At 47.4% G+C, this 27,594-nt stretch overlaps 1 protein-coding gene across 37 annotated transcripts in view; it reads left to right on the top strand.

Moving 5' to 3' along the window:
- The window catches only part of LOC144671591 (uncharacterized), a 320,132-nt gene that overhangs the window by 199,038 nt on the left and 93,500 nt on the right, over nucleotides 1-27,594 (top strand). For all 37 annotated transcript variants that reach the window (XM_078533559.1, XM_078533553.1, XM_078533554.1 and 34 more), the window contains 2 exons: nucleotides 2,357-2,725; nucleotides 5,874-6,242. In XM_078533559.1, the coding sequence (XP_078389685.1) occupies nucleotides 2,357-2,725; nucleotides 5,874-6,242 (738 nt within the window). The remainder of the gene's footprint in view (nucleotides 1-2,356; nucleotides 2,726-5,873; nucleotides 6,243-27,594) is intronic.

The raw sequence follows: 27,594 nt of genomic DNA, 5'->3' as shown, positions 1-27,594 counted from the left end.
GATTTAAGGTAAGGGGCAGGAGGTTTAAAGGGGATGTGAGGAAGATTTTTTTCATCCAGAGGGTGGTGAAAATCTTGAAGTCACTGCCTGAAAGGGTGGTAGAAGCAGAAACCCTCATAACATTTAAGAAGTATTTGGATGTGCACTTGTGATGCCATAGCATACAAGGCTTTGGGCCTAGTGCATTAATGGGATTAGAATAGTTAGGTACTTGTTTGACTGACGCAGATTCGATGGGCCGAAGGACCTTTTTCTGTGCTGTAGAGCTCTCTGACTCTTTGGGCTGAATTTCCTGCCTGTTGGGCAGGTGGGCCTGATCCAATCTCTGGTGGGCAGGGAGCCAATCCCCACCGGAGAAGCGGGCCCCGCCGCCATTTTAAATGCGCGGGCCAATTAAGGCCCACCCAGCATGACGTCCAGCGGGAAGCACTATGCTCTTCCTGTGCGGGCAGGGGTGGGCGGGGGGGGGAGGGGGAGGCGATTCGCCAAAAGCGAGAGTGCGCTCTTTCATGCATGCGCACGATAAAGCGCACATCTCCCTGAGGCTAAATGCTGCCTCAGGGAGATCGCTGAATGGTTTTCAAACTTCAAAAATAGAAAAATTAAAAAACATTAACATGTCCTCCTCATGTGACAATGTCACACAAGATGGGACATGTTAATAAATTGCACAAAAAACTTTAATAAACTCTTATAAAACCGACATGAAACCTCATCCCGCCGCTGGATGAGGTTGCATGTTTTCTCTATTGCCCGCCAGGGTTCCCGGCCTGGCCACCAACCTTAAGGTTGGACGGGCAGGGCCTTTAATTGATTTAATTATGCTGTCAATGGCCTCAATTGGCCACTGACAGGCCGGTGGGCAGACGGCTGATCGCGCTGTGCCCCCGCCTCCCTGAATATTTAAATAGGGCAAGATGATGTCGGGCGTTCCTCCTAATGTCATCCCGCGTCATTATCGTGTCAGTGAGCAAGCCCCGCCCCCTGCTCGCCGACGGGAAAATTCAGCCCGATGACTCCATGCAACAGGACTGTACGGTGGCTGAGGAGTGGGAATGGATCTGATTAATTCTTGGTTACAGCTCACCGCTGTGCCTTTGTGTGGAATGACTCCATAGGACCTTGGTCCTGAACAAAAACTTTGGAGATGAAGTCCCGTCCTTTCATTGGGGATTCCCTTCATTGTGTTGTGTGGCACTACCACCATGTTAGATGAGCAGGTAATTGTTGAGTCAATGCCTCTTACTGTCCATTACACATTTATCACTTTGCTTATGATCAAGCGTAAATTGATAAGGTGGTAATTGGCCAGGTTGGATTTGTCCTGCTGAATTGAACATATCCCTGGGCAATTTTTCACATTGCTGGTTCAGCAGGCCCTCCCTTCAATGCGCTGTAAAGGACATTGTCCAAGATCAGTCACAGTGGAGTGTCGAGAGTCACAGTCGAAATGTTGTAAATAATCTCAAAGCCTTGTAAGGACTCTGCCAGCCAACAGCTTGAGATGGACACACATGTAGACAATACTGAGACCTGCCTCTGGGCCCCTCATTTTCTTACCTAAATACAGAAATACAAACTAAACTTGAACTTAAAGATATACCTTATGCCTAACACACACAAATACACATATAACTGACTTAAGCCAACCCCAGTTCCTAAAAAAATCACATGACACACTTCCCCTCTAGTGATGTCATGCTGCTATCCCTGAAAGGCATATTACAACAGTGTTATCACTTGGCAGGTGATGTGTGCCAGGCGGACTAAGTCCATGAGAGAAAGATGGTCACACTATCATAATGATTTTGGAATTTGTATTTATTATGAGATGTATGCACTGAATTCAGAAGCAATACGTCCACCAAGGCATTTAGAGATTTAAAACAATAAATTAAAATATTTGTCATCAAAATAAAAGATTTCAAGCACATACATAAGACTACAATTACTGTGATAATAACTCCTAAAATTCCTAATTAACCTGACTCCCAGTTACACTCCCTTTAAGGCAACGGACCAAAAATAGTTGTTAAAATTAAAACAAACTCAGCAAGTTAGCACAATGCCCTGGACGGTGGAATTCCAAATGGATTTTCCCCAACTTCAGTTCTGTTGGATAGCAGGCTTGTGCACCAACAGGGTCCTGAGGATCATGAGCCAATGTAGAATGACCTTGTCCGCTCGAGTGTCCAGGATTCTCTTCCATCCATTGTGAAACTTTGGGGAGTTCTTTGTGTGTCCTGTAGATGGTCCACACTGCAGCCACTGTGCCCCAACAAACGGAGGGGGTGGATATCGAGACTAGTGGATCGACAAAACATGCACAGCTAAATATTGATATTTCTCTCCCTAGTTGGACTGTCACAAGAATGGAAAAGTAACACTCCACGAGAGGTGACAGCACAGAAAGGTTTGTGTGTGCAGATTCCATGTAATTACAGCTATCCATCAGATTTGTTAGAGAAATCACGTGTCGGAATCTGGAATATGAGAAGGTACACATGGAATACATGGTCTATCGCCTTTCACTCCGTGAATCACAGTCATGAGTTACCACGGTTACGCCATCGGACCCGGCTGTCTGGAGACCTGAAAGATGGCGACTGTTCCCTGATTATAAACAACATCAGACGGGAAGATGCAGGATCTTATTTTTTCCGAATAAAATTTGACAGCAAGAATAGATACAATTATTATCCTGTAACCGAGCTTCACGTTTCTGGTAAGTGCTGTGTTATAATTACTCAACAATTCACATTCAACACTCAATGGGAAATAATAGTGTTTGATTTGCTTGTTTTTTGGCCGTGTTAACCAGCGTCACTATTTTTAATGATTTGTCTATTTCTGCTCCCAGATCCATGAGCTTATTGTGTGTGATTGAATCGACATTATAGCCGTAACGGAAACCGAGGTGAGGGGTGATGACACCTCCCCCCTGAGCGAAGTGTCTCCTCCCGACTACACCTTCCACCCCTCACACCGTCCGTGTAAACCCCCGTCCCTTCTCCAGCCTCTCTTTCCCCTCCAAAGTCCTTGAACGTGTTTCCATCTCCCGAATGCGTTCCCATCTTTCACGGAACTCCATCTTTGAATCCCTCCAATCAGGTTCCCACCCCAGCCACTGCGCTGAAACAGCTCTTATCAAGGTCACAAATGGCATCCTGTGTGACTGTGAGAAAGGTAAACTTTCTCTCCTCGTCCTTCTCGATCTGTCTGCAGCCTTTGACATGGTCGATCACACCATCCGCCTCCAACACCTTTCCACTGTCGTCCAGCTGGGTGGGACTGCTCTCCCCTGGCTCCATTCTTATCTATCTCATCGTAGCCTGAGAATCACTTGCAATGGCTTTGCAGCATCATCTGAACAGTGTTAGTTTTCACCTGTCCACTGAGGATACCAAGCTCTACCTCACCACCACCTCTCTCGACTCCTCCACTGCTGCTAAATTATCAGGCTGCTTATCCGACATCCAGTACTGGATGGGCAGAAATTCCCTCCAATTAAATATTGGAAAGACTGAAGCCATTGCCTTCATTCCCCTCTCCAAACTCTGTTCCCTCGCTACCAATTCCATTCCTCTCCCTGGCAGCTCTTTGAGATTGAAGCCAATCTGTTCTCAGCTTTGTTGTCCCATTTGATCCTGACATGAGCTTCCGGCCTCATATCTGTGCCCTCACTAACACCGTCTATTTCCACCTCCATAACATCGCACGACTTCACCCTGTCTCAGCTCATCTGCTGCTGAAACCCTCATCCACGCCTTCATTAACCCCAGACTCGGCTGTTCCAACACACCCTCTACACTCCATAAGCTTGAGAACATCCAAAACTGCTGACCACGTCCTTACTCACACCAAGTCCCGTTCCCTTATCACCTGCTCTGCTCGATGACCGAGACTGGCTCCTGGTCAAGCAAAGTCTCAATGTCAAAATTTTCGAATATTTTTCCTCCCGATTACAGTAATCTCCTCCTCTTCCTTCAGCCACGGCAACCCTCCCTAGCTCAGTACCCTCCTCCAGTCCCTATAACTCTCCCTATCTCTGCAACCTCCTCCAGAACCAATACCCCTCCCTATCTCTGTAGCATCCTCCAGCCCCGAGAACCCTCATGATCTCTGTAGCCTCCTCCAGTCCCAACAGTTCCCCTTATCTCTGCAACCTCAACCAGACCCAATTCCCCTCCCTAACTCTGTGCTCTCCTCCATCCCCTACAACACTCACTTTTTCTGTAACCTCCTCCAGCCCTCTACAACCCTCCCTATGTCTGTAACCTCGTCCTGCCCCTACAAACTTCCCAACCTCTGAAACCTCCACCAACCACTCCAACCCTCCCTACCTATGCAACCCCTCCCACCCCTACAGCTCTCCCTATCCCTGTAAAATCCTCCTGCCCCTGAAACCCTCCCTGCCCCTGCAACCTCCTCCAGTCCCTGCACCCTCCCTATCTCTATAAACTCCTCCAGACCCTTACAACCCGCCCTGTTTCTGTAATCTCCTCCAGCCCCGACACCCGTCGCTATCACTGTAACCCCCTCCTGCCCCAACACCCTCCCTATCTCTATAACCACCTATCACCCTCCCTATCTCTGTAACCCCCTCCTGACCCAACACCCCCCCCCCTATCTCTATAACCGCCTACCACCCTCCCTATATCTATAACCACCTCCAGCCCCTACAAACCTCCATATCTCTGTAACCTCCTCCAGCCCGTACACCCCTCCCTAACTCTGTAGCCTCCTCCAGCCTCTACACCCCTCCCTCTCTCTGTAACCTGCTCCAGCTCCTACAACCCTCTCTATCTCTGCAACCTCCTCCAGGCTCTACAATCCTCTAAGATTCCTGTGCTCCTCCAATTCCGGCCTCTTGACCTTCCCCCGATTCCCATCGCTTTGCCATTGGCGGCAATGCCTTCAGCTGCCTGGGGCCCCGAGCTCTGGAATTAACTCCCTAAACCTCTCCCCGTCTCTCTCTCTCTCTCTCTCTCTCTCTCTCTCGCTATCCCTATTAACCCTCTTTTAACATACTTCATAACACAACAACATAAGAAACAGGAACAGGAGCAGGCCATTCGGACCCTCGAGCCTGCTCTCGCTGATCTGGTTGTGGCCTTAACTCCATTTTCCTGCCTGTCTCCCAAACCCTTGACTCCCTTGTCTCACTCAGCCTTGAGTATATTCAATGACCCAGCCTCCACTGCTCTCTGGGGAAGAGAATTCCACAGGCTAGCGCCCCTCTGAGAGAGGAAATTCCTCCTCATCTCAGTCTTAAATGGGAGAGCCCTCATTCCGAAACTGTGCTCCCTGGTTCTAGATTCCCCCACGAGGGGGAAACATCCTCCCAGCATACACCCTGTCAAGCCCCCTCGGAATCGGATATGTTTCAATAAGGTCACCTCTCATTCTTCTAAACTCCAATGGATACAGGAACAACCGGCTCAACATTTCCTCACAGGACAAACCCTTTAATCCCAGGAATCAGCCCAGTGAATCTTCTCTGAAATACCTGTACACAATGATCTTGTTACAATCTCACCAACGCCCTGTGCAGCTGTTGCAAGCCTTCCCTCCTTTTATACTCCATCCCTTTGCAATAACGGCCAACATTCCACTTGCCTTCCTCATTCCCTGCTGTACCTGAATGCTGACTTTCTGTGATTCATGCACAAGGACACCCACATCCCTCTGTACCACATTCTGCAGCCTGTCTCCATTTAAATAATGTTCTGTTTTTCTATTCTTCCTGCCAAAATAATTTGATGCAGTTCTCCTCAGTATTGACCATCCCCCCAATTCATCCTCATCTGTAAATTTTGAGCCTACAGGATCTACAAACTATCCAGAGTTAAATATTGAGATTTCTCTCCCAGCTGAACCGTCACAAGAGTGGAAAGGCGACACTCCACGAGAGGTGACAGCGCAGGAAGGTTCGTGTGTACAGATTCCATGTCATTACAGTTACCCATCGTGTCTGGAAAACCAACCGCGAGGTGGAGTCTGGTTTAATAACGAGAAACAGATTTCCAGGGCCCCCCTAGCCTTTCACTCCAAGGATCACAATCACGAGTTACCACGGTTCCGCTATCGGACCCGGCTGTCTGGAGACCTGAATGATGGCGACTGTTCCCTAATTATAAACAACATCACACGGGAAGATGCAGGACCTTATTTTTTCAGAATAGAATTTGACAATGGTCCGAGCCATAACTATTACCCTGTAACCCGGCTTCACGTTTCTGGTAAGTGCTATGTTATAATTACTCAACAATTCACATTCAACACTCAATGGGAAATAACACAAACTGTGACGTTTACATGTTAACAAAAACACAGCTTATTATAACACACTGTCTGATTCTCAATAACCTGTTGATAGCTTCCAGTTCAGTCCCAAAGCAACCTCTAATACTCACTTTAATATCAATGATTAAATGTATTGACTGTGTCCATCAATGTTATCAGGTTATCAACTCCCATCGATCTCCCTAACCCTGTTTGAAAGTCTTACATATCGACAAAAGAAAGATCCGCATTTCTATCGCGCCTTTCAACACTTCTGGATGTCGCAAACGGATTCAGAACCAATGAAATAATTCTTGAAATGTAGCCCTTGTTGTAATATGGGAAACACAGCGACCAATTTGTGCACAGGAATCTCCCAGAGACAGCAATGTAATCAATAACCTGATCATCTGCTTTAGATGCCGCTTCAGTGATTGGTTCAAATGGTTTCTCTCCTGCCGGGGATAGGATACGAATTAAATCTGGCAGATTCGGAGAAAGTAACAAGCCAGTTTGCCAGGAACTGTGAGCTGCTCCTCCACCCTCACCTGGGATTGTCAATTCAATTGTCTCGAGTTGGGAGTGAATTCATCTGAGTGACAGAAACTGCACTAAGTCTGAAAATAGGAAAATCATTCCTGATCATTGCAACCTCTCAGTTCTGATATCATCCTTGTAAAAGTGCTTTCTCTTGTGAGACTGTGATTTCTATTTAAACTGATGCTTCACATTATATTTCTCTAAAAGGATCCATTCTCTGTGTGTTAGATTTCACAGATAAACCCACGATATTCCTTGCTGAAATTATTGCAGGAAAGCGTGTGGATGTAAGCTGCACCTTCAACACAACGTGCAATGGAACAGCAGCACCTGCCTTAACCTGGGACACTCCCACTGACGTACCTGGATCAGTCTCAAACACTGTAACTCAGCATGGCGTCACTCTGACCTATACTTCTGTTCTGACCCTGATCCCATCACTCAAACATCACGGACAAACTCTCAGCTGCAGAGTAAGATATCCATCTGTTTCATCGCATCTGACCCTCGTACTAACTGTGCAATGTAAGTACGGACACCCTTCATTCTATATTAGCTGTAATACTATACAATGTGTACAGCAAGATCCCAGATACATCACTGGGTTAAAGACAAAACTCGTCCTTTTTTATTGAGTGATATTGACCAGGGAGAGTGTTTCCTTGTATTGACCCTTGGGATTGTTTATGCCGACCTGATAGGGCAGAGGGGACCAAGGTTGAACATAAAAGATAATGCAGGATAATATAAATATTGTCCTTATGGTTGTCAGTTTTGGGGTGAGATCTAGTTTTAAGCTTTAATATTAACTATGTAAATAGATAATATGAATCATCAGTTACTCAAGGTCACATGAGAACAGAACATGGAGAGAGATAGTTCTATAGATACATAGATACATAGAAACTAGGAGCAGGATTAGGCCATTTGGCCCTTCAAGCCTTCTCCGCCATTCAATATGATCATGGCTGACCCTTTATCTCAATGTCTTATTCCTACTTTCTCTCCGTACCCATTGATGCCCCTAATATCCAAAAATGTATCAGTTTCCTTCTTGAATACACTCAGTGACCAGGCCTCCACAGCCTCTGTGGTAGAGAATTCCACAGGTTGACCACCCTCTGAGTGAAGAAATATTTCCCCATCTTACTGCATGCAACACCCCATGTGCAGTCTCACCAAGGCCTTGTATAACTGCAGTAAGACATCTCTACTTCTGAACTAAAATCCTCTTACAATGAAGGCCAACATACCATTTGCCTTCCGAATTGCTTGCTGCACCTGCCTGTTTACTTTCATTGACTAGTGCACAAGGACACCCCGATCCCTTTGCACATCCACATTTCCCAATATATTACCATTTAAATAATACTCTGCCTTTCTGTTGCTCACACCAAAGCCTACAACTTCACATTCATCCACGTCATCTGCCATGTGTTTGCCCACACACACAACTTGTCTAAATCGCCTTGAAGCCTCCCAGCTTCCTCCTCAGCTCACACCCCCATCCAGCTCTGTGTCATCAGAAAACTTGGAAACATTGCATTTGGGTCCCTCATCCAAGTCATTTATATATATCGTGAATAGCTGGGTCCCAAGCCCGGATCGCTGCGGTACACCACTAGTCACCGCCTGCCACTCAGAAAAAGACTAATTAATTCCTACCCTGTTTCCTGTCTGTCACCCAATTCTTAACCCATGCCAGTAAATTACCCCCAATCCTATGTGCTTTAATGTTACCCACTAGCCACTTATGTGGGACCTTATTAAAAGCCTTCTTGAAATCTAAATACACCACATCCACTGGTTCTCCCTTATCTATTCCACTTGTTACATCCTCAAAAAACTCCAGCAGATTAGTTAAGCATGATTTTCCTTTTATGAACCCATGCTGATTTTTTCGAATCCCATTAATGCTTTACAAGCGTTATGTTAGCACACCTTATATAATAGGCTCTAGCGTGTTCCCCATGCCTGATGTAAGACTAACTGGTCTGTAATTCTCTGTTTTGTCTCTCCCTCCTTTTTTAAATAGTGGGGTTACAATTCCCACACTCCAACCTGTAGGAAATGCTCCAGAGCCTATAAAATTTTGGAAGATGTCCACCAATGCATCCATTATTTCCAGGGCCACTTCCTTTAGTATCTGGGATGTAGATTATCAGGCCCTGGGGGACTTTTCAGCCTTTAACCCATTAATCTCTCCAGCGCTGCTGCACCTGAAAGGAGTTTTCGGGTCATTGGACAGTGTGGGGGGAGGAAGTAAAGGGACAGGTGTTGCACCTTCTGCAAATGCATGGGAAGATGCCATCGGAGAGGATTGAGGTGCTGGGGGTGATGGAGGAGTGGCCCAGGGTGTCCAGGAGGGAATGATCCCTATGGAATGCCAATGGGAGGGTGGTGAAGGGAAGATGTGTTTGGTGGTGGCATCATGCTGGAGTTGGCGGAAATGGCGGAGGATGATCCTTTGAATGCGGAGGCTGGTGGGGTGAAAAGTGCGGACAACGGGGACCCTAACATTGCTCTGGGAGGAAGAGGAAGGTGCAAGGGTGGATGCTTAGGAGATACACAATCTCCAACTCTCTCTCATCCTTTAAGATGCTCCTTAAAAGCATCAATGCACACCGTTAAAAACTCCTGCTTTCAGCGAGCTTTTGCTCACTTCTGCTAATATCTCCGTATGTGACTCCAGGTCAGATTTTGTCTGAAGGAGGTGAGAAATGATGGAGGGAGTTCCAAAGGTTAGGGTCCAGGCAGCTGAAGGCACGGCCGCTAATGGTGGAGTGATGGGAATGGGATGATCTGCAAGAGGCCGGAATTGGAGGAGCGCAGAGATTTCGGAGAGCTGTGGGGTGTGGGGATTACCTGCTGATTATTCTCTGTCCTTGTTCCAGATCCCCCACAGGAGACGATGGTGTCCATCAGCAGATCCTCAGGTGGGATAAGAGAGGGAATCAATATCACATTAACCTGCTCCAGTGAAAGTGTCCCACCGATATCTCATTACACCTGGTTCAGGATCGAGGGGAACACCAGCACCCAGTTAAACACAAGTAGCCGCACTCTCTCCTTCACTCCTGTAACACGGGAGAATGATGCAGGTTTCTACTGCACAGCGAGGAACCCAGTGGGTAACAGCACCTCCAACATCACCCACCTTAATGTGCGATGTAAGCATTTTACTCCACCTGTCTCTGCTTAAAACTCAAACATTTTCTGTCTGAGGGCAACTTCCTTGCAGGAGTTTAGCATAACTAGCATCACCTCCCCGCTTTGTTCACCCTGTGCCTCTCCGAGTTACATAAGGAGATATTAGAACAGGGACTGAAAGCTCAGAGATAGAGGCCGGATTTTAAGGAGCGCCTGAAATGAGGAAAGAGATAGAAATGGAGGGATTTACGGAGGGAATTCCAGAGCACGGGGCCCAAGCAGCTGAAGGCACGGTCGCCAATGGTGGAGCGATAGGAATCAGGGGACGCTCAAGAGGCCGGAATTGGAGGAGCGCAGAGATCTCGAAGGGTTGTAGATGCTGGAGGAGGGAACAGAGATAGGTGGGATTGTAGATGCTGCAGGAGTTAACAGAGATAGGGAGGATTGTAGGGGCTGGAGGAGGTAACAGAGATAGCGAGGGTTGAAGGCTCTGGAGGAGGTAACAGAGATAGGGAGGGGGTAAGGTGGGATTTGAAACAATGAGAATTTTACAACTATGGCATTGCCGGACCGGGAGCCAGTGGAGCTCATTGACAAACAGGGAGTGATGTGTGAGCGGGACTCGGTGCGAGTTAGGACATGGGGGCAGCAGAGTTTGGGATGAGCTGATGTTTACGGAGAGTGGATGATGGGAGGCCGGGTAGGAGAGTGTTGGGATAGTCGAGTGCGGAGGTAACAAAGGCAGGAATGAGTGTTTCAGTGTTAAGATTCTATCTTACGCTCTAACTTTGCTATGACGTTGTCTCATTGTTGTCCTTCCCTCCTCAGATAAGCCGGAGATTTCCCAGCAGTCAGAGTGCACTCGGAGGTCAGACGCGGTCACCTGCATCTGTGTGGCCAACTCCAACCCACCCGGAGACCTCACCTGGCACCTGCCCAGTGCCAACATCAGTGGTAACCAAACACACGGAGGTTTCGTGTCGTGGCAGGTCCGAGATGGGAATCTGGTGACTGGTTCCCTGACCCTGATGAGACCCCAGGATGAGGGGGAAGTGATGGCATCCTGCTCGGTTCAAAACCCGCACGGGGAAGCCATGTTCAAGGTGTATCTGTGGGTCAAAGGTGAGAGGCTCGCTCGGGATCGATCTCCACTCAGCTGGTTTGGTCCATAAACTCGAGAATTCCCTCCCTCAACCTCTCCACCTCTCTCTCTACATCCTCTAAGATGTTCTTTACAACTTACCCCTTTGACCAAGCTGTGAATCACCTGACCTCATGTGTCAATGGCAACACTTGGTCAAATTGGAGCCAGGCCGTTCAGGGGTGATGTCAGGAAGCACTTCTTCACACAAAGGGGAGTGGTAATCTGGAACTCCCTCCCCCAGAAAAAGTTGCTTCATTGGGCTGGATTTTACACGCCGAATAGTGGGGGCGGGGCCAGCTCACCGACGTGTAGAATGACGCCAGGTGACATCGGGGGAACTCCTGACGTCACCGCGCCCCATTTTAATTTTCAGGAAGGCGGGGGCGCAGCGAAATCAGCAAAAATACAGCCCATTGGGTGCAAGACAGAAAGCTTTGACAAAATGTCTTTTTGCAGAAACACTCAGGTTCCATTCACCCAAACAACTGAAAATTAGATATAAATCTTACATATATTACATCGATAATTATTACATAAAAATGTGACATAGATTACATTGGGAAATATTGTACTTAAATGTTACTTAGATTACATTGATAAATATTATATATTAATGTTATAGGGATTACATTGATAAATATTATATATAAATGTTACATAGATTACATTGATAAATATTATATATAAATGTTACATAGATTACATTGATAAATATTATATATAAATGTTACATAAGTTACATTGATAAATATTATATATAAAAGTTACATGGGTTACATCGAAATGCAAGACATTTATTCATAAATTGCTTAGAAATTCCTGAAACTCTCGACAGCTAATGAAGCAGTTTCGAAGTGAGCTCACTCCTGTATTGTTGGAAACGCAGCTACTGATTTGTGCACAGCATGATCCCACGAACAGCATTGTGAAAATGAGCTGATAGTCGATTATTTTAGTGGGGCTAGTTGATACGTATATAGAGATTACATATGTGACGTAGGTCACTAATGACCCTTTAGGGAGGGAAATCTACCCATTTTAACAGGTCTGGTTGTGTATGTGACTCCAGTCTCAAACACCAACATGGTTAACTCTTACCTGCCCTCTGAACTGCTCTCCCAGTTTGGGTCAAACCAGTGGTTCAGGAGGAAGACCCCCACCACCTTCTCAAGGGGAAACTAGAGATGGACAATAAAAGTCAGCATTGCCCGAGAATGAATATTTAAACATTGGGCGAGTGTATTGCTTCTCAAGATACATCAGAGCATCATTCTAAAATTGTAGTGCAGTAATTAATGGCTGTTTTTAAAGGTAGAGACTCCAGTAAATGGACAGTAGGATTGCTCACGGCTGGGATCATGTTGAGTGTTTTCCTGGCTGGAATCTTCATCTTCATCTGTGTGAGAAAGTAAGTGTGAAGATTTAAATTGATTTTAATATAGTTATTTACTTCAATGTTCTGTCCTTAAGTCGGTGATTGTTTCCCTTGTGTTACGTGTCAGACGCGTCTCTGTAAGTGGTCCCTGTGTCCCTTATGATCCAGAGAGTGTTTTTCATTGCCCGTTATGCAGATGAATAATAATCAGTTGTTGTCATTTGGAAGGCGCTGCCTGAAAGGGCGGTGGAAGCAGATTCAATAGAAACTTTCAAAAGGGGAATTCGATAAATAATTGAAGGGGTAACATTTGAAGGGCTATGGGGGAATGAACAGGGGTCGAGGGGGGGCAAAGATATGGTGTGTTATTATAATGATATTATACCTTGGGCTTATTTACTGCACAAGACACAAGGCACAAATCGCTCACAGGGATTGCGTGAGAATCTTATGGGCTCGTTTATCAAGACTCGGCACAAGAACAGTTATACATATGGATAAAGCTTGAAGGCATCAGAGCTGTGTGTGTGTGCCCTGCTGAAAGCAAAAGTGAAACTAACACTGGGTCACATGACACACTTCCATTATAGTGATGTCACGCTGATATCCCTTATTACAACAAGAGACAGTCCAGCCGTTGGTGTAAGGTTACAGTGGGCTCAGTTCCTGTGCTGCACTGACTCTCTGCTATATGATAACCACAGTGTGATATTGTGTTATTGCAGGAGAAAGACAGCGATGGAGGAGAGAGTTTCAGGGACCAGTGACATTGCATTGACCCCCAGTCCACTCTCTGTGAAGCACCAGGTACAGGAGCTGTTTACACTCACTCCAAAGTTTCAATCTCAGTGCGTAGACAACACGTGTCCCAGATTCTCAGCCGGGTTAGCCACTGATTTCCACCTGTGGAGTCAGTAATGGCTCAGTGGATAGCACTGTCTCCCTCTCTCCCTTTCACCATCACTCGCTCATTCACCAGAAACCTGAACAGAATAATGACATAAACCTGATGTCAGTACTGAGGGAGTGCTGCACTGTCGGCGGGTCATTCTTGAAGGCGTGCTGTACTGTCAGAGGGTCAGTACTGACGGAGTGCTGCACTGACGGAGGGTCAGTACTGAGAGACTGCTGCACTGTCAGAGGGTCAGTACTGAGAGAGCGCTGCACTTTCGGAGGGTCAGTACTGAGGGAGTGCTGCACTGTTGGAGAGTCAGTGCTGAGCGAGTACTGCACTGTCAGAGAGTCAGGGCTGAGGCGGTGCCACGCTGTCGGAGGGTCCATATTGAAGTAGTGCTGCGCTCTCGAAGGGGCAGTTGTGAGGGAGTGCCGCACTGTCAGGAGCCAGCACTGAGAGAACATTGCACTGTTCGAGGTGCCGTCTTTCAGAACAGTTGTATAATGCTGACCATGTTTACCCTCTCAGGTGGTCATATAAGATCCAACATTATAGTAGTGACACACTTTCAGATGGTAATGTAGGACTTCCAAACTCAGGTAACCGAAAGGCAGAGAGAAAGAGAGAGAGAGGGAAAGAGAGACAGAGAAAGAGAGTGAAAAAAAGGGTTAAACCCACTGAGACACGACTGACACGAACGAGGCTGCACAATAATTTAACCCTATCAGTGCCAGTAAATGATGTGAGGATGTCTTCTGTTTCCATTTCTCTGTAGGGTAAACAGAACGTGCTGATTACTGAGCCCCGGGACACAACCAGAGACACAACTAGCGAGGGGGATACCCCAGCTCCCCGGGATCTCACTGAAGGTCCAGTGGGAGGCGATGCTGGACATGTGAACCCCGACAATCCCGACGCCCTTCTCTACGCCAACATCAACTATTCAAAGCTGCCCAGTGGTGACAGGACTGTGCACAGGAGCGAGGACACAGAATACGCGGAGATCAGATTCCAGAGAAACTGAGTGTGAAACAGGGAACGGGGCTGTGGGGTGTGTGCAGCCAACATGGCCAAACAGTAATGAGCAGAAGTGTGGGGGAGAATTCTCCCCCCTTTGGGGGGGTTGTGCGGGGGCAGGCGGGGGTCGGGCGCGAGCCTGATCGACGCCCCCAATCAGGTCCGCGCCGCCATTTTACATGACGTAGGGCCCGAAGCGCTGAGCGCTCCCTGTGCGGGGAACGGAGGGTGTGGTGGATTCCCGGACTCGGGGCGTACGCTCTTTCACGCCTGTGCACGAAAGAGCCCAAAAATCCCCCTGAGGCACCGTGATGTCTCAGGGGAGATTAGTTTAAGTTTTAAAAAGCTGAATAAAGGAAAGAAAAAATTTTAAGACATGTCCCCTCACGTGACAGTGTCACACCAGCTGGGACGTGTCAATGATTTTTTTATAACATTATTATTGAATTTTTAAACACTTCATGAAACCTCCTCCCGCCCGTGGATGAAGTTCAATGAATAATGCAAAGGCCGCCTGGGCTCTTCCCCTGCCCGACAACCGGAACGTTGGATGGGCATCATTCCTCACGGCTTTAACTGATTCATTAATGGCCTTTATTCTCTGTTGAGGTATCGGGGAGCACACAGCCGACTCCGGCCCACCCGCCCAACGAAATATCGCCATGAAATCGGGACACACGCCCCACGCCATCGTGCCTCATTTTACATATCGGCGAGTGAGCCCCGGCCCCGCTCGCCCACCCGAAAATCCTGCCCACACTGCTGCTCAACATTTTTTTTTATCGATTCTGAGTGAGCTTTCTGAATGCTGCACCTTTTTCCATGCTGTCAAAGATTGTGAGAAGCTTATGAATTATGTATAATTTTTCATCTGTTATTACAAGGTGAGGTGAGAGTGACTCTGCCTTTGACATCAAGGTCGCAATTTGACCGAGTGAGACATCAATAACAAAACTAGAGTCAATGTGAATCAGGGATTGTACAAAAGTTTAATAGTTTTCATAATATTTTCCAGGTTTGTTGTAAACTAGGTTTAATGGGTGTGAGTGTAGATCGGTCTGTCTGTGTGGTTTAATTTCATCTGGAGTCAGGTGGACTGCAAGGTTGAGATTATCAAAAGAATCCAGGTGGAGAAATGTACTTGAAATGCTAATGAGTGAACATGGAGGCTGTCTTAGCATGTCACGTGTGAAGGGAATTTGCATTTTTAGATCAGTGAAGGGATTGTTTGGATTTCAATGGGATGTTTGTCTGTTTACAATGAGGCCGATAAGCAAGGCAAAGCAGTGTGTTTATTTTTCCCAAAGATTATTGACAACATTGGCAACATGAAAGTTTTTATATTATGGGAAATGTATAATTCCAAAGACATATGGAACAATGAAATTTCCATATCAAAGAGAGAGAAACATAAACAATGGAGAATGAAAGGCCATTTTGGGGACCATGTAAAATCTAACAAGAGTGCGTGAATCAGCTTTGAAGAAGCCTCCAGGCATTTGTCCATAGTTCTGTTATGTTCTTTGACTATAGTTTGAGAAAGCCATTTGCAATTCCACTCTCAAGTGTGAACTGTGTTAACTTGCTGGTTTTGTTTTTAAATCTAAAATCTATTTTGGATTGTTGCCTTAAAAGGGTTTTACTACTCACCCCCAGACTCCCCAACGCCTGTCCACCATCTTCAAGGTTAATTAGGAAGTTTAGGATTTGTTCTCGTAGTAACCGTAGACTTATGTGAGGGCTTCAAATCTTGTATTTTGTTAATAAATATTAAAATTTAATTTTTAAGATCTCTAAATGTCTTGACCGACGCATTATTGCTGAATTCAGTGCACACATCTCATAATAAATACAAATTACAAAACCGTTGTGATAGTGTGACCAAGTTTCCGTTGAGAATTTGGTCCACCTGGCACACATCATCTGTCACATCATAACAGAGGGAAAACTCTCCACTGGTTGGAGCCATACCTAGCACAAAATAAGATAGTTGTGGTTGTTGGAGGTCAATCATCTCAGTTCCAGGACATCACTGCAGGAGTTGCTCAGGGTAGTGTCCGAGGCCCAACCATCTTCAGCTGCTTCATCAATGACCTTCCTTCCATCATATGGACAGAAGTGTGGATGTTCGCTGATGATTGCACAATGTTCAGCACCATTCACGGCTCCTCAGAAACTGAAGCAGTGTAACTCACTCCAGACTCCTCAAAGCCTGTCCACCATCTTCAAGGCAAAGGTTAGGAGTGTGATGGAAGAATCTCCACTTGCAACAAGATTCAATAAAGTCAACACCACTCAGGACAAAGCAGCTCCGCTAAATTGGCACCCCATCCACAAACATTCACTCTCTGCACAACCGACGCACAGTAGCAGCAGTGTCTGTACCATCTACAAGGTGCACTGCAGGAACTCACCAAGGCTCCTTAGGCAGCACCTTCAAACACACGACCACTACCATCTCGAAGTCCAGGGCAGCAGATGGATGGTAACACCACCACCTGGAAATAACCCCCCAAGACACTCACCATCCTGACTTGGAAATAAATCGGCCGTTCCATCACTGTCGCTGGGTCAAAATCCTGCAACTCCCTCCCTAACAGCACTGTGGGTGTACCTATCCCACATGGACTGCAACAGTTCAAGAAGGCAGCTCACCACCACGTTTTCAATGGCAATTAGGGATGGGCAATAATTCTGGCCTAGCCAGTGCCGCCCACATCCCATGAATGAATATAAAAACAAGCAAGTTAAATGCTAAGACATTTTTTTTCAAATGAAATACCATACTCTAGTGCATAATTCCATTCTTCAAGGCACCATTTCCTGTTATCACATGCCCTTTTCATTATTTAAATTTGTGTATCTTCATTTGTAATATAACATTCCCATGTAAACGTGTCACACTGTAGTTACACCCTCCTGCCAGTGGCGATGCTCTAGTGTCATAGTTTTACCTCTCAGGGGATGGAAGAAATATGTCCACTGTGTTTACAATATTAGAAACACTCAGGGGTGACCAGGGGATTCTTTAGGTCATGTTTACGATACCAGTTGTTAAGATACAAGGGGCCAGTGGTATTTTTCAAACTGCGTTTACAAAGTTGTTAAGACAGGATTCGGGTGAAAGATGACCTTTAACCCATCATCCCTCTCATGCCACGAGGGAACAATAGCCTTCAGACAGGGCCTGGCAGTTCATGGAAACAGTCCCTGTGCCCGATTGGATAGGCTCAAAGTGAACCCAATGTTGGGTCTTGAGCCTCAAGATCCTGGAGCATGCACAGAGTGGACACCTCGGATGGATGTCAAAAGCCCCATGGACACTTTTTGGGTGAAGTGTAGGGGGTGCGTACGGAGTCGGGTGGGGCAGCTTTCCCCGGTGTCCTAGGACGAATATTTATCCCGAAACCAACATCATTAAAAAAACAGATGCTCTGGATCTGTATCTCACTGCTGTTTGTGGGATCCTGCTGTGCAGAAATTGTCTGCCATGTTTCCTACTTTTCAACAGCATCCACTGTTCAAAAACATTGCTCAGGGAATGAAAGACTATCTTTGAAGTGCGGATCACCATTGTAATGTAGGAAACGCCACAGTCAATTTGCGCACAGCAAGCTCCCACAAACAGCAATGTGACAATAATCCAGATCATCTGTTTTTAGTGATGTTAGTTCGGGGTTAATATTGGCCCCAGTATTCTAAGGCACTCGATACAAGGTTGAATTTAAGAAGTTTTTGAAGTGTCCGGCACAGTTTTCTAAAGCTCCTCTCAGGCCCCACCTGTAGTCCCTGGGTTCAGTCCTGGACCCCGCACCTCAGGGAGGATATATTGTCCTCGGAGGGGGTGCAGCGCAGATTCACCGGAACGAACCCGGGGCTGAAAGGGTTAAATCCCAAGGACAGGTTGCAAAGACCAGGCTTATGTTCCCTCGAGTCTCGAAGATTAATGGGTGATCTAAATCGAGGGGTTTAAGATGATTAAAGGATTCGATAGAGTTGATAGAGAGAAACTATTTCCCCCTGGTGGTGAGGGGGCGGGGGGAGCGGGTGGGATCCATAACAAGGGGGCAGAACCTTCAAATTGGAGCCAGGCCGTTCAGGGGGTGATGTCAGGAAGCACTATCTTCACACAAAGTGGGGAGGGGGGGGGGGGTGGAAATCTGGAACTCCCTCCCCCAGAAAAAGATGTCAAGGCTGGGAGGGGTAAATTGAAAATTTCAAAACCGAGATTGAGAGATTTTTGTTGGGTCGGGGGGGCTAAGGGTCACGGAACCGAGGCGGGTGGGTGGGGTTAAGATACAGATCAGCCGTGATCTAGTCAAATAGAGAAGGAGGCTAGAGGGGCTGAATGGCCTCTTCCTGTTCCTGTGCAACAGGCTCGATAGGGCTGATTGGTATCAGTGACAGGGAAGGAATGGCGGTATAGCTCCGAGTCAGGGGGGTGTGTGGCTGCGAGGGGAACTTGCAGGTGATGGTTGCCCTGGTCCTTCGAGGTGATGGAGGTCGCGGGTTTGTGAGCACAACGAGCTCTCCCGTCATGTGTGTGCAAAGCTCCCTGGCAGCTGTCTCCGCTCCTTCATTCTAAGGAGTTCCCACCTCCCTCAGCTGTTCCAGACACCCGCGCAGATCTGTGGCTGGTTTCTAGGGGACAAGGGAAGCCCCTTAACAACGAGGATAATGACCCCCCCTCTAGGAGCCCGGAAACTGGGGTGGAACCCAGCTACAACAGCAGCCATGGTGTCACCAGGAGCACCCTCGAGCAGGCAATTGGTATTTTATAGATGTGCTCCAGGCCCCTCGATCGCTCAGGTGGAGATCTGCAATATGCCCCAGCAAGAGTATGAAGAATAGTAGCGATGTGCTGCCTGCTACACAACATGGAGCAGCGGAGGGACATGCAGATCGATGACAGCATCACCATGGGCAGAGATCCAACTCTGAGGAGGAGGTAATGAGGAGAGTGAGGAGGAGGAGGAAGAGGAGGGGAATGAGGAGTGGCAGGAGGAGGAAGATGAGGAGGAGGATGAGGAGGAAGGAACTGATGAGCTGATGAGGAGGATGGAGTTGAGGAGGCTGAGGAGGAGGGATATGAGGAGGGGAATGAGGAGGGGGAGGCGTAGGAGGATGAGGAGAGAGATGAGGAGGGGGAGGCAGAGGAGGATGAGGAGTTGGAGGATGAGGAGGAAGAGGATGAGGAGGGGAGGAAGAGGAAGATGAGGAGGAGGATGAGGAGGAGAGAGATGAGGAGGGGAATGAGGAGGAGGAGGAGAGGATGGCAGAGAATGAGGAGGGGGAATTTTCGGAGGATGAGGAGGAGGAAGATGAGGAGGGAGATGCGGAAGCGGATGAAGAGGGGGAGGTGGAGGAGGGAGCTGAGTAGGATAAGGAGGGGGAGGCGGAGGAGGGAGCTGAGGAGGATAAGGAGGGGGAGGCGGAGGAGGGGGATGAGGAGGATAATGAGGAGGAGGAGGCGGAGGAGGGAGCCTCTGTCAGTGTGGAAGATTGTGAAAGGGATGAGGATGAGGAAGCGGCCAATGAGAGAGCAGCTGGGGGGCGTGGCCATGTAGCCAGGGCTGCCCCTGTGTGGGGCGGGGTCATCGCCAGACGCTCCTTGTGTAAAAACAGATTCTCATCAGCTCCTCCCATCTCCCAATTGCTATCAGCCAGTCCCTGGTGAGACACTCCCACAGAAAGAAGCTCGTCCATTGACCCCCCCACATTACTCAAGGGACTGCCCGTCCCCCACAGGGACTTCACCATTGATGGGATAGCCCATGATGGGCCGAACGTTGCAGGCTCAGGTAACAGGCGGACAGAGTTTCCAGCTCGGACACTCGCCTGACAAGACAACGACGTCTCCCCCGAGGCACAGGGACTTCACCATTGACGACCAACCTCTCAAATGGGCCTTTCTGAAGGACCCGCTTTTTATCGGTGCCCGAGGGACCCAACCCCCACCGGGCCCTCCCCTGTCCCCTCACCGCTCCGGGGTCACCCAGTCGGACTGCTATTCTAGACCACATCACCCCCCTCCCCCTCCCCCACCCCCACCATGCCCGACCCACCCACCCACCCGACCCCCGGGCCACACATCGGAATCTGGGACTGACATGTTTAGAGGTCGAGGTGGCGGAGCCGGGAATTCTGCCGTCTCTGTGTCCCCCGACCCGGGAGTGAAAATCCGACCTTAACTTCCACTTTCTAGTGTATCAGATAAGAGGCAATGAGTGAATGGGCTGACGGTCAGGATTAATGCTGTTAATCTGTGTTTGAGGGGGTGTGAATTCTCGGGGGACTAGTTACTCTCTGAGCTGAAGCTTCGAAATCCTTAACTGATGTCGTGCATGTGGGACTGGAAGATTTTTTTTTAAAAACCACAGGCAGTTCACAGAAACCCACAGAGAGACAGTCACTGGGAAAGACACTCACTCCTTCTGGTTTCACCTTTTAACCACATCCTGTCTGAGTGTCTCAAATGTTAAACACACCGGCCACATTCAGGGAGGTTTCACTCTGTGAAGCGCTCGCTCTCTCTCACAAACACACACACACACATACAGACACAAACAGGCACACACAGGCACACACAGACACACGCAGACACACACATACACACATACTCACACAACACAGAGACACACACAATCACACTCACTCACTCACAAACACACACACCCACATGCACAAACACACATACACGCTCACACACTTACAGACAGACACAAACACACTCACATTGTCACATATACACATTCACACACCCACATGCACAAACACACACACAAAGACAATATCCCAACGACAGCAAACTGTGATTAAGAGCTTCCTACAACTTAACTCACACACCAAAGACGTATTGAACTGTCTCAAAGTGACCTGTTTTTCAAAGAATTACAAGATTGTGCACAGATCAAAAATGGCTGACACAAGTCAACTGATTGCTGATACTATGAAGTTGATCACTTCTCTGGAAAGGTTCAAATGAATTGCACTGCAGACCTGCTGCATGGAAGTTCATGCCTGGGGTGTGTCAGGGTCCACTTCAAACAGGGACACTCTTAAAAGGAAGGCATTAAAATGCAAAGTGCTGGACTTTGATCAACTGTAGTTCTATCAAAACAGTGGGAACTGCTAACCAAGCAGATACACATCACCATTCAAAACTCCCTTTGGATTATGCAATACCCCCAGCTCCTGTTGATTTATATCTTGAAATGCATCAAATGTTTTGGAGATGCAAAGATAAAAAATGGGAATACTTGGTCTATAACAATGAATGCAATACTTGCTGATTGAATTCCCTTTCAGGAATATACAGACAGGAGTTTAACAAATGGTTATGCCAAGCAGATATAAGAGAAACGAGGAGGAAAAAAGAAATATGGCAGTCATCTAAAAACACTGCTGGAAAAGAGCAGAAATTCTCTCTCTCTCTCTCTCTCTTTCTGAAGCTAACAGAGCGTCTTCAAGAAAGTGCAAATCTGAATCAAATCACCACCAGATGCCACAGGAAACCAATTAACTTTGAACAGCTACAACATTCAACAATCTAAGCCTCAAAGACAAGCAAAGGTATTAATCATATATTCTTTTAAATTTTTATTGGACGCTATCTTTTTAATTCTGACATGTGTGTCAGTGTGTGTGTGTGTGTGTGTGTGTGCCTGCCTGCCTGTGCACCTGTCTGTGCTATTCTATTTAGTGTGTGTGCATATGTCTGTCTGTCTGTCTGCCTGTGTGCCTGTCTGTGCGAATGTATGTGTGTACATGTGTATGCCTGTCTGTCTGTGTGAGTGTGTGTGTGTCTGTCTGTCTGTCTGTGCGAGCGTGTGTCTGTGTGAACATGCATGAGTGTTTGTGTGTGTCTGTGTGAGTCTATGTGTCTGTGTCTGTGTGAACGTGTGTGAGTATGTGTGTGTCTGTGTGTGTGTGTGTTTCTGCGTGAACGTGTGTGAACGTGTGTGAGTGTGAGTGTGTGTGTGTGCATGTGTGTGTGTCTGTGACTGTGTGAACGTGTGTGAGTGAATGTGTGTCTGTGTATGTGTGTGTGTGTGTATCTGGGTGCATGTGTATTGTCGCATCTGTATTATTAGCGTTATTTAAAAATAGTGATCACACAATCCTGGTTTCGAAGGAAATGAAACTGCAAACAATTTACAGTAAAGTGAAACGTAGATGAATAATCTAATTATTTTGAGCTGATGATATATAATTATACATGAGGCATGTTGCTAATTTCAAACATCATCTGAAATATGGCAATTCTGACAGAGCAGCACTCCCTCAGCACTCACCCTCCGACAGTGCGGCCCTCCCTCAGCACTGAGCCTCTGACAGTGCGGCACTCCCTAAGTAGTGACACTCCGACAGTGCAGCACTCCCTCAGCACTGGCCCTCTGACAGTGCAGGACATCCTCAGTACTGGCCTCTGACAGTGCAGCACTCCCTCAGTATTGGCCCTCTTACAGTGCAGCACTCCCTCAGTAGTGACCCTCCGACAGTGCAACGCTCCCTCAGTACTGACCCTCCGAAAGTGCAGCACTCCCTCAGTCCTGACCCTCCGAAAGTGCAGCACTCCCTCAGTACTGAACCTCCGACAGTTCAGCACTCCCTCATCACTGACCCTCCGACAGTTCAGCACTGCCTCAGTACTGACCCTTTGACAGTGCAGCTCTACCTCAGTACTGAACCTCCAACAGTGCAGCACTCCCTCAGTACTGACACTCTAACAGTGCAGCACTCCCTCAGTACTGACTCTCCAACAGTTCAGCACTCCCTCAGCAGTGACCCTCCGACAGTTCAGCACTCCCTCAGCAGTGACCCTCCGACAGTGCAGCACTCCCTCAGCACTCCCTCACTAGGGAGAATCTGTTTGGGTTTTGAGCTGAAACCTTGAGACGGTTTCAAAATCCCAAACTTCCGCCTCGGAGTGAGAGAGAGAGAGTGCGTGTGTGTGAGAGAGAGACAATGTGTGTGTTAGAGGGTGAGAATGTGTATGTGTGATAGAGGGAAGGATAGAGAGAAAGAGAAAATGTGTGTGAGAGAGCAAAAGAGAAGTGGAGTGTGTGTGCATGAGAGAGGGGGGTAGCTTGTGTGTGTGAGAGAGAGCGTTTGAGAGAAAGAGAATGTCTGTGTTAGAAAGAGAGAGAGTTTATGTGTGAGAGAGAAATATAGAGAGTGAATGTGTGTGTGAGATAGTGTGTGTGCGAAAGAGAGAGTGTGTCTGTTAGAGAGAGTGTTTGAGTATGTGAGAGAGTGTGTGTGTGTTTGAGAGAGAATTTGTGTGTGTTTGAGAGAGGGAGTGTGTGTGTTTAAGAGAGTAAACAAGAGAAAATGTGTGTGTGTGGGAGAGGGGGTGTGTCTGTTTGAGAGAGGGAGTGTGCGAGAGAGAGATGGTTGCGTGTTTGAGAGAGAGGGAGCTGTCTGTTTGAGAGAGGAAGTGAGAAAGAATGAGTATGTGAGAGAGCGAGAGTGTATGTGTGTGTATGTGTGTGTGTGAACAAGAGTGTTTGTGTAAAAGAGTGCGTGTTTTAGAGTGTGTGTGTGTGAGTGCGTGCGTGTATGTGTGCCTGTCTGTGTGTGTGTGAGTTTGTGTGTGTGCATTCTGACTAAGCCGAGTTCAGTTTCACACGTTGCTAGGGACCACTTTTCCGCCTCTCTGTGAGATTGTGTGTTTCTGACAGCAGGTCAGGCAAAAATAGTCCAGAATGCCTTGTGGGTGTTGTAGCATTGAAACAATGACATGAACTAAATGAGTGCTGCACCAAATAAAGACATGGAGTGACCACACCAAAAAACCACGTGACATCCCCAGTTTCACATCTCCCTCAAACACAGAAAAACTGTGTTAACACTGACCCTCCTCCCAGAGCCAGTTCACCTCTTGTCCGATGCAGTCAGGAGAGGAACATCCTCTCGCCTCCGATCCTGGTAGACTGAACATTTCCAGAATTAGATCAGCTCCCTGAAGTGTCTCCAGTTAGTCATTCATCTGTCAGGATTGACTCTACAACCCTGGGGACTCATTCTCCTGTAAGTAAAACACTTGCTGCTCCAGTCAAATCTCTTCTGTATAACATGATCTCTGGATGTCCCAGAATACTTTACAATTGAGTTCACCCTTTTTTCAAAGTGTAGTTACTGTTGTAATGTAGGAAATGCAGCAGCCAATTAGCGCACAGCAAGCTCCCACAAACAGCAATGTGATCATCTGTTTTTAGTGATGCTGGTTGAGGGATAAATATTGTCCCCAGGACACCGGGGAGAACTCCCCCCTGCTCTTCTTCCAAATAGTGGCTGTGGGATCTTTCACACCCGCCCGAGAGGGCAGACGGGGGCCTCGGTTTAGTGTCTAATATTGGACTAATCTCCAGGCGAGGTTGGCTGGTTGGATTATTGACAAGGTCCATTCACCCTGTAAAGATTTTCTCTGTTTTGAAATACCCGATCAAACACCGAGTTCTGTGTCTAAACCTTGTGTTGAAAAGACACCTTTCCAGCTATTCACCTGCCATTAGCTTGTTGAGTCTTCACACGCTCCGTCTGTCCGAGACCAACCCCTCTTAGCTCATCCTTTCCTTATCGTACATCGAGCTGTTCATCCTGACGGGTTCCATCCTTCCCAGTAACACTCCATCTCCAACATCAAACTAACTCCCAACACGTTGATGAATTGTATCGATTCCAGCGTCAGTTGGTTCTGTCTGAGGCTGTTTCTCTGATCGGGGACCGAGCTGTTCTGAACGGACATTGTGTTCAGCAGTTCTTATTGCCGATTAGGCTGTTCAACCAATGTTGCTGTTCACTGAGGTGACTCCGATTCTACATTCACACATTAATGAACTCATGTCCAGCAGCAAACATCTGAATGAAGCAAGGTTCAAGAAAAAACCGAGCCGCTTGATCCTACAGTTATCTGTTCAGGCATGGCCCCTTGTTCAAAATAACAAACATTATTTAAAAATAGTGATCACATGAGCCTGGTTTATAAGGAAATGAAACCATAAACAATTTGCAGTAAAGTGAAACGTACAGGACTAATCTATTTATATTGAGCTGAAGTTATAGAATTTTACACGAGGCATGTTGCTAATTTCAAACATCATCTGAATTACAGCAGTTCTGATAGTGCAGCACTCCCTCAGTACTGACCCTCCGACAGTGCAGCACTCCCTCAGTACTGACCCTCCGACAGTGCAGCACTCCCTCAGTACTGACCCACTGACAGTGCAGCACTCCCTCAGTACTGACCCTCCGACAGTGCAGCACTTCCTCAGTACTGACCCTCTGACAGTGCAGCACTCCCTCAGTACTGACACTCTGATAGTGCAGCACTCTTTCAGTATTGACCCGCTGAAAGTGCAGCACTCCCTCAGTACTAACCCTCTGACAGTGCAGCACTCCCTCAGTACTGACCCTCTGACAGTGCAGCACTCGCTCTGTACTGACCGTCTGACCTTGCAGCACTCCCTCAGTACTGACCCTCTGACAGTGCAGCACTCCCTCAGTACTGACCCTCTGACAGTGCAGCACTCCCTCAGTACTGACCCTCTGATAGTGCAGCACTCTTTCGGTATTGACCCTCTGACAGTGCAGCACTCCCTCAGTACTAACCCTCTGACAGTGCAGCACTCCCTCAGTACTGACCGTCTGACAGTGCAGCACTCGCTCTGTACTGACTCTCTGTGAGTGCAGCAATCCCTCAGTACTGACCCGCTGACAGTGCAGCACTCCCTCAGTACTGAACCTCTGACAGTGCAACAGTCCCTCAGTACTGACCATCTGACAGTGCAGCACTTCCTCAGCACTGACCCTCTGACAGTGCAGCATTTCCTCAGTACTGACCCTCCGACAGTGCAGCGCTCCCTCAGTACTGACCCGCTGACAGTGCAGCAATTCCTCAGTACTGACCCTCCGACAGTGCAGCGCTCCCTCAGTACTGACCCGCTGACAGTGCAGCAATTCCTCAGTACTGACCCTCCGACAGTGCAGCGCTCCCTCAGTACTGACCCTCTGACAGTGCAGCAATTCCTCAGTACCCCCTCACTGGTGCGGGTCAGCCTGGGCTTTGAGCTGAAATCATTAAGAGGTCTTAAAACCACTACCTTCCGTGTCAGAGAGCGAGAGAGGGATAGAGTGAGAAAGAGTGTTTGTGTGAGAGAGAGAAAGAGAGAGTGTGAGTGAGAGAGGGAGAATGTGTGTGAGAGAGAAGAAGAGATAGGGTGTGTTTATGTGTGAGAATGAGAGATTTTGTTTGTGTGAGAGAGATTGTGTTGTGTGTTAGAGAGAGAGTGTGTGTATGAGAGAGAGTGTGTGTGTGTGTATGTTTGTGTCTGTATGTATGTGAGTGCGTATGTGAGTGTGTGCGAGTGTTTGTGTGTGTGTGTGTGTGTGTTTGTGTGTGTGTGTGTGTGTGTGTGTGCATTCTGACTGAGCCGAGTTCACAGTTTCACATGTTGCTAGGGACCACTTTTCTACCTCTCTGTGAGACTGTGTGTTTCTGACAGCAGGTCAGGCAGAAATAGTCCAGAATGCCCTGTGGTTTTGTAGCATTGAAACAATGACATTAGCTAAATGAGTGCTGCACCATATAAAGACATGGAGTTACCACACCAAAAAACCACGTGACTTCCCCATTTTCACATCTCCCTCAAACACAGAAAAACGGTGTTAACACTGACCCTCCTCCCAGAGCCAGTTCTCCTCTTGTCCGATGCAGTCAGGAGAGGAAGATCATCTCACCTCCAATCCTGGTAAACTGAACATTTCCAGAATAAGATCAGCTCCCTGAAGTGTCTCCAGTTAGTCATTCATCTGACAGGATTGACTCTACAACCATGGGGACTCATTCTCCTGTAAGTAAAACACTAGCTGCTCCAGTCAAATCTCTTCTGTATAACATGATCTCTGGATGTCCCAGAGCACTTTACAATTGAGTTCACCCTTTTTTCGAAGTGTAGTTACTGTTGTAATGTAGGAAATGCAGCAGCCAATTTGTACACAGCAAGCTCCCACAAACAACAATGTGATCATCTGTTTTTAGTGATGCTGGTTGAGGGATAAATATTGTCCCCAGGACACCGGGGAGAACTCCCCCCTGCTCTTCTTACAAATAGTGGCTGTGGGGTCTTTCACACCCGCCCAAGAGGGCAGACGGGGGCCTCAGTTTAGTGTCTAATATTGGACTAA

This window comes from Cetorhinus maximus, chromosome 33, assembly GCF_964194155.1.
Source record: "Cetorhinus maximus chromosome 33, sCetMax3.hap1.1, whole genome shotgun sequence".
In the NCBI taxonomy this organism is placed as follows: Eukaryota; Metazoa; Chordata; class Chondrichthyes; order Lamniformes; family Cetorhinidae; genus Cetorhinus; species Cetorhinus maximus.
This window is presented reverse-complemented; position numbering and strand designations above follow the sequence as displayed.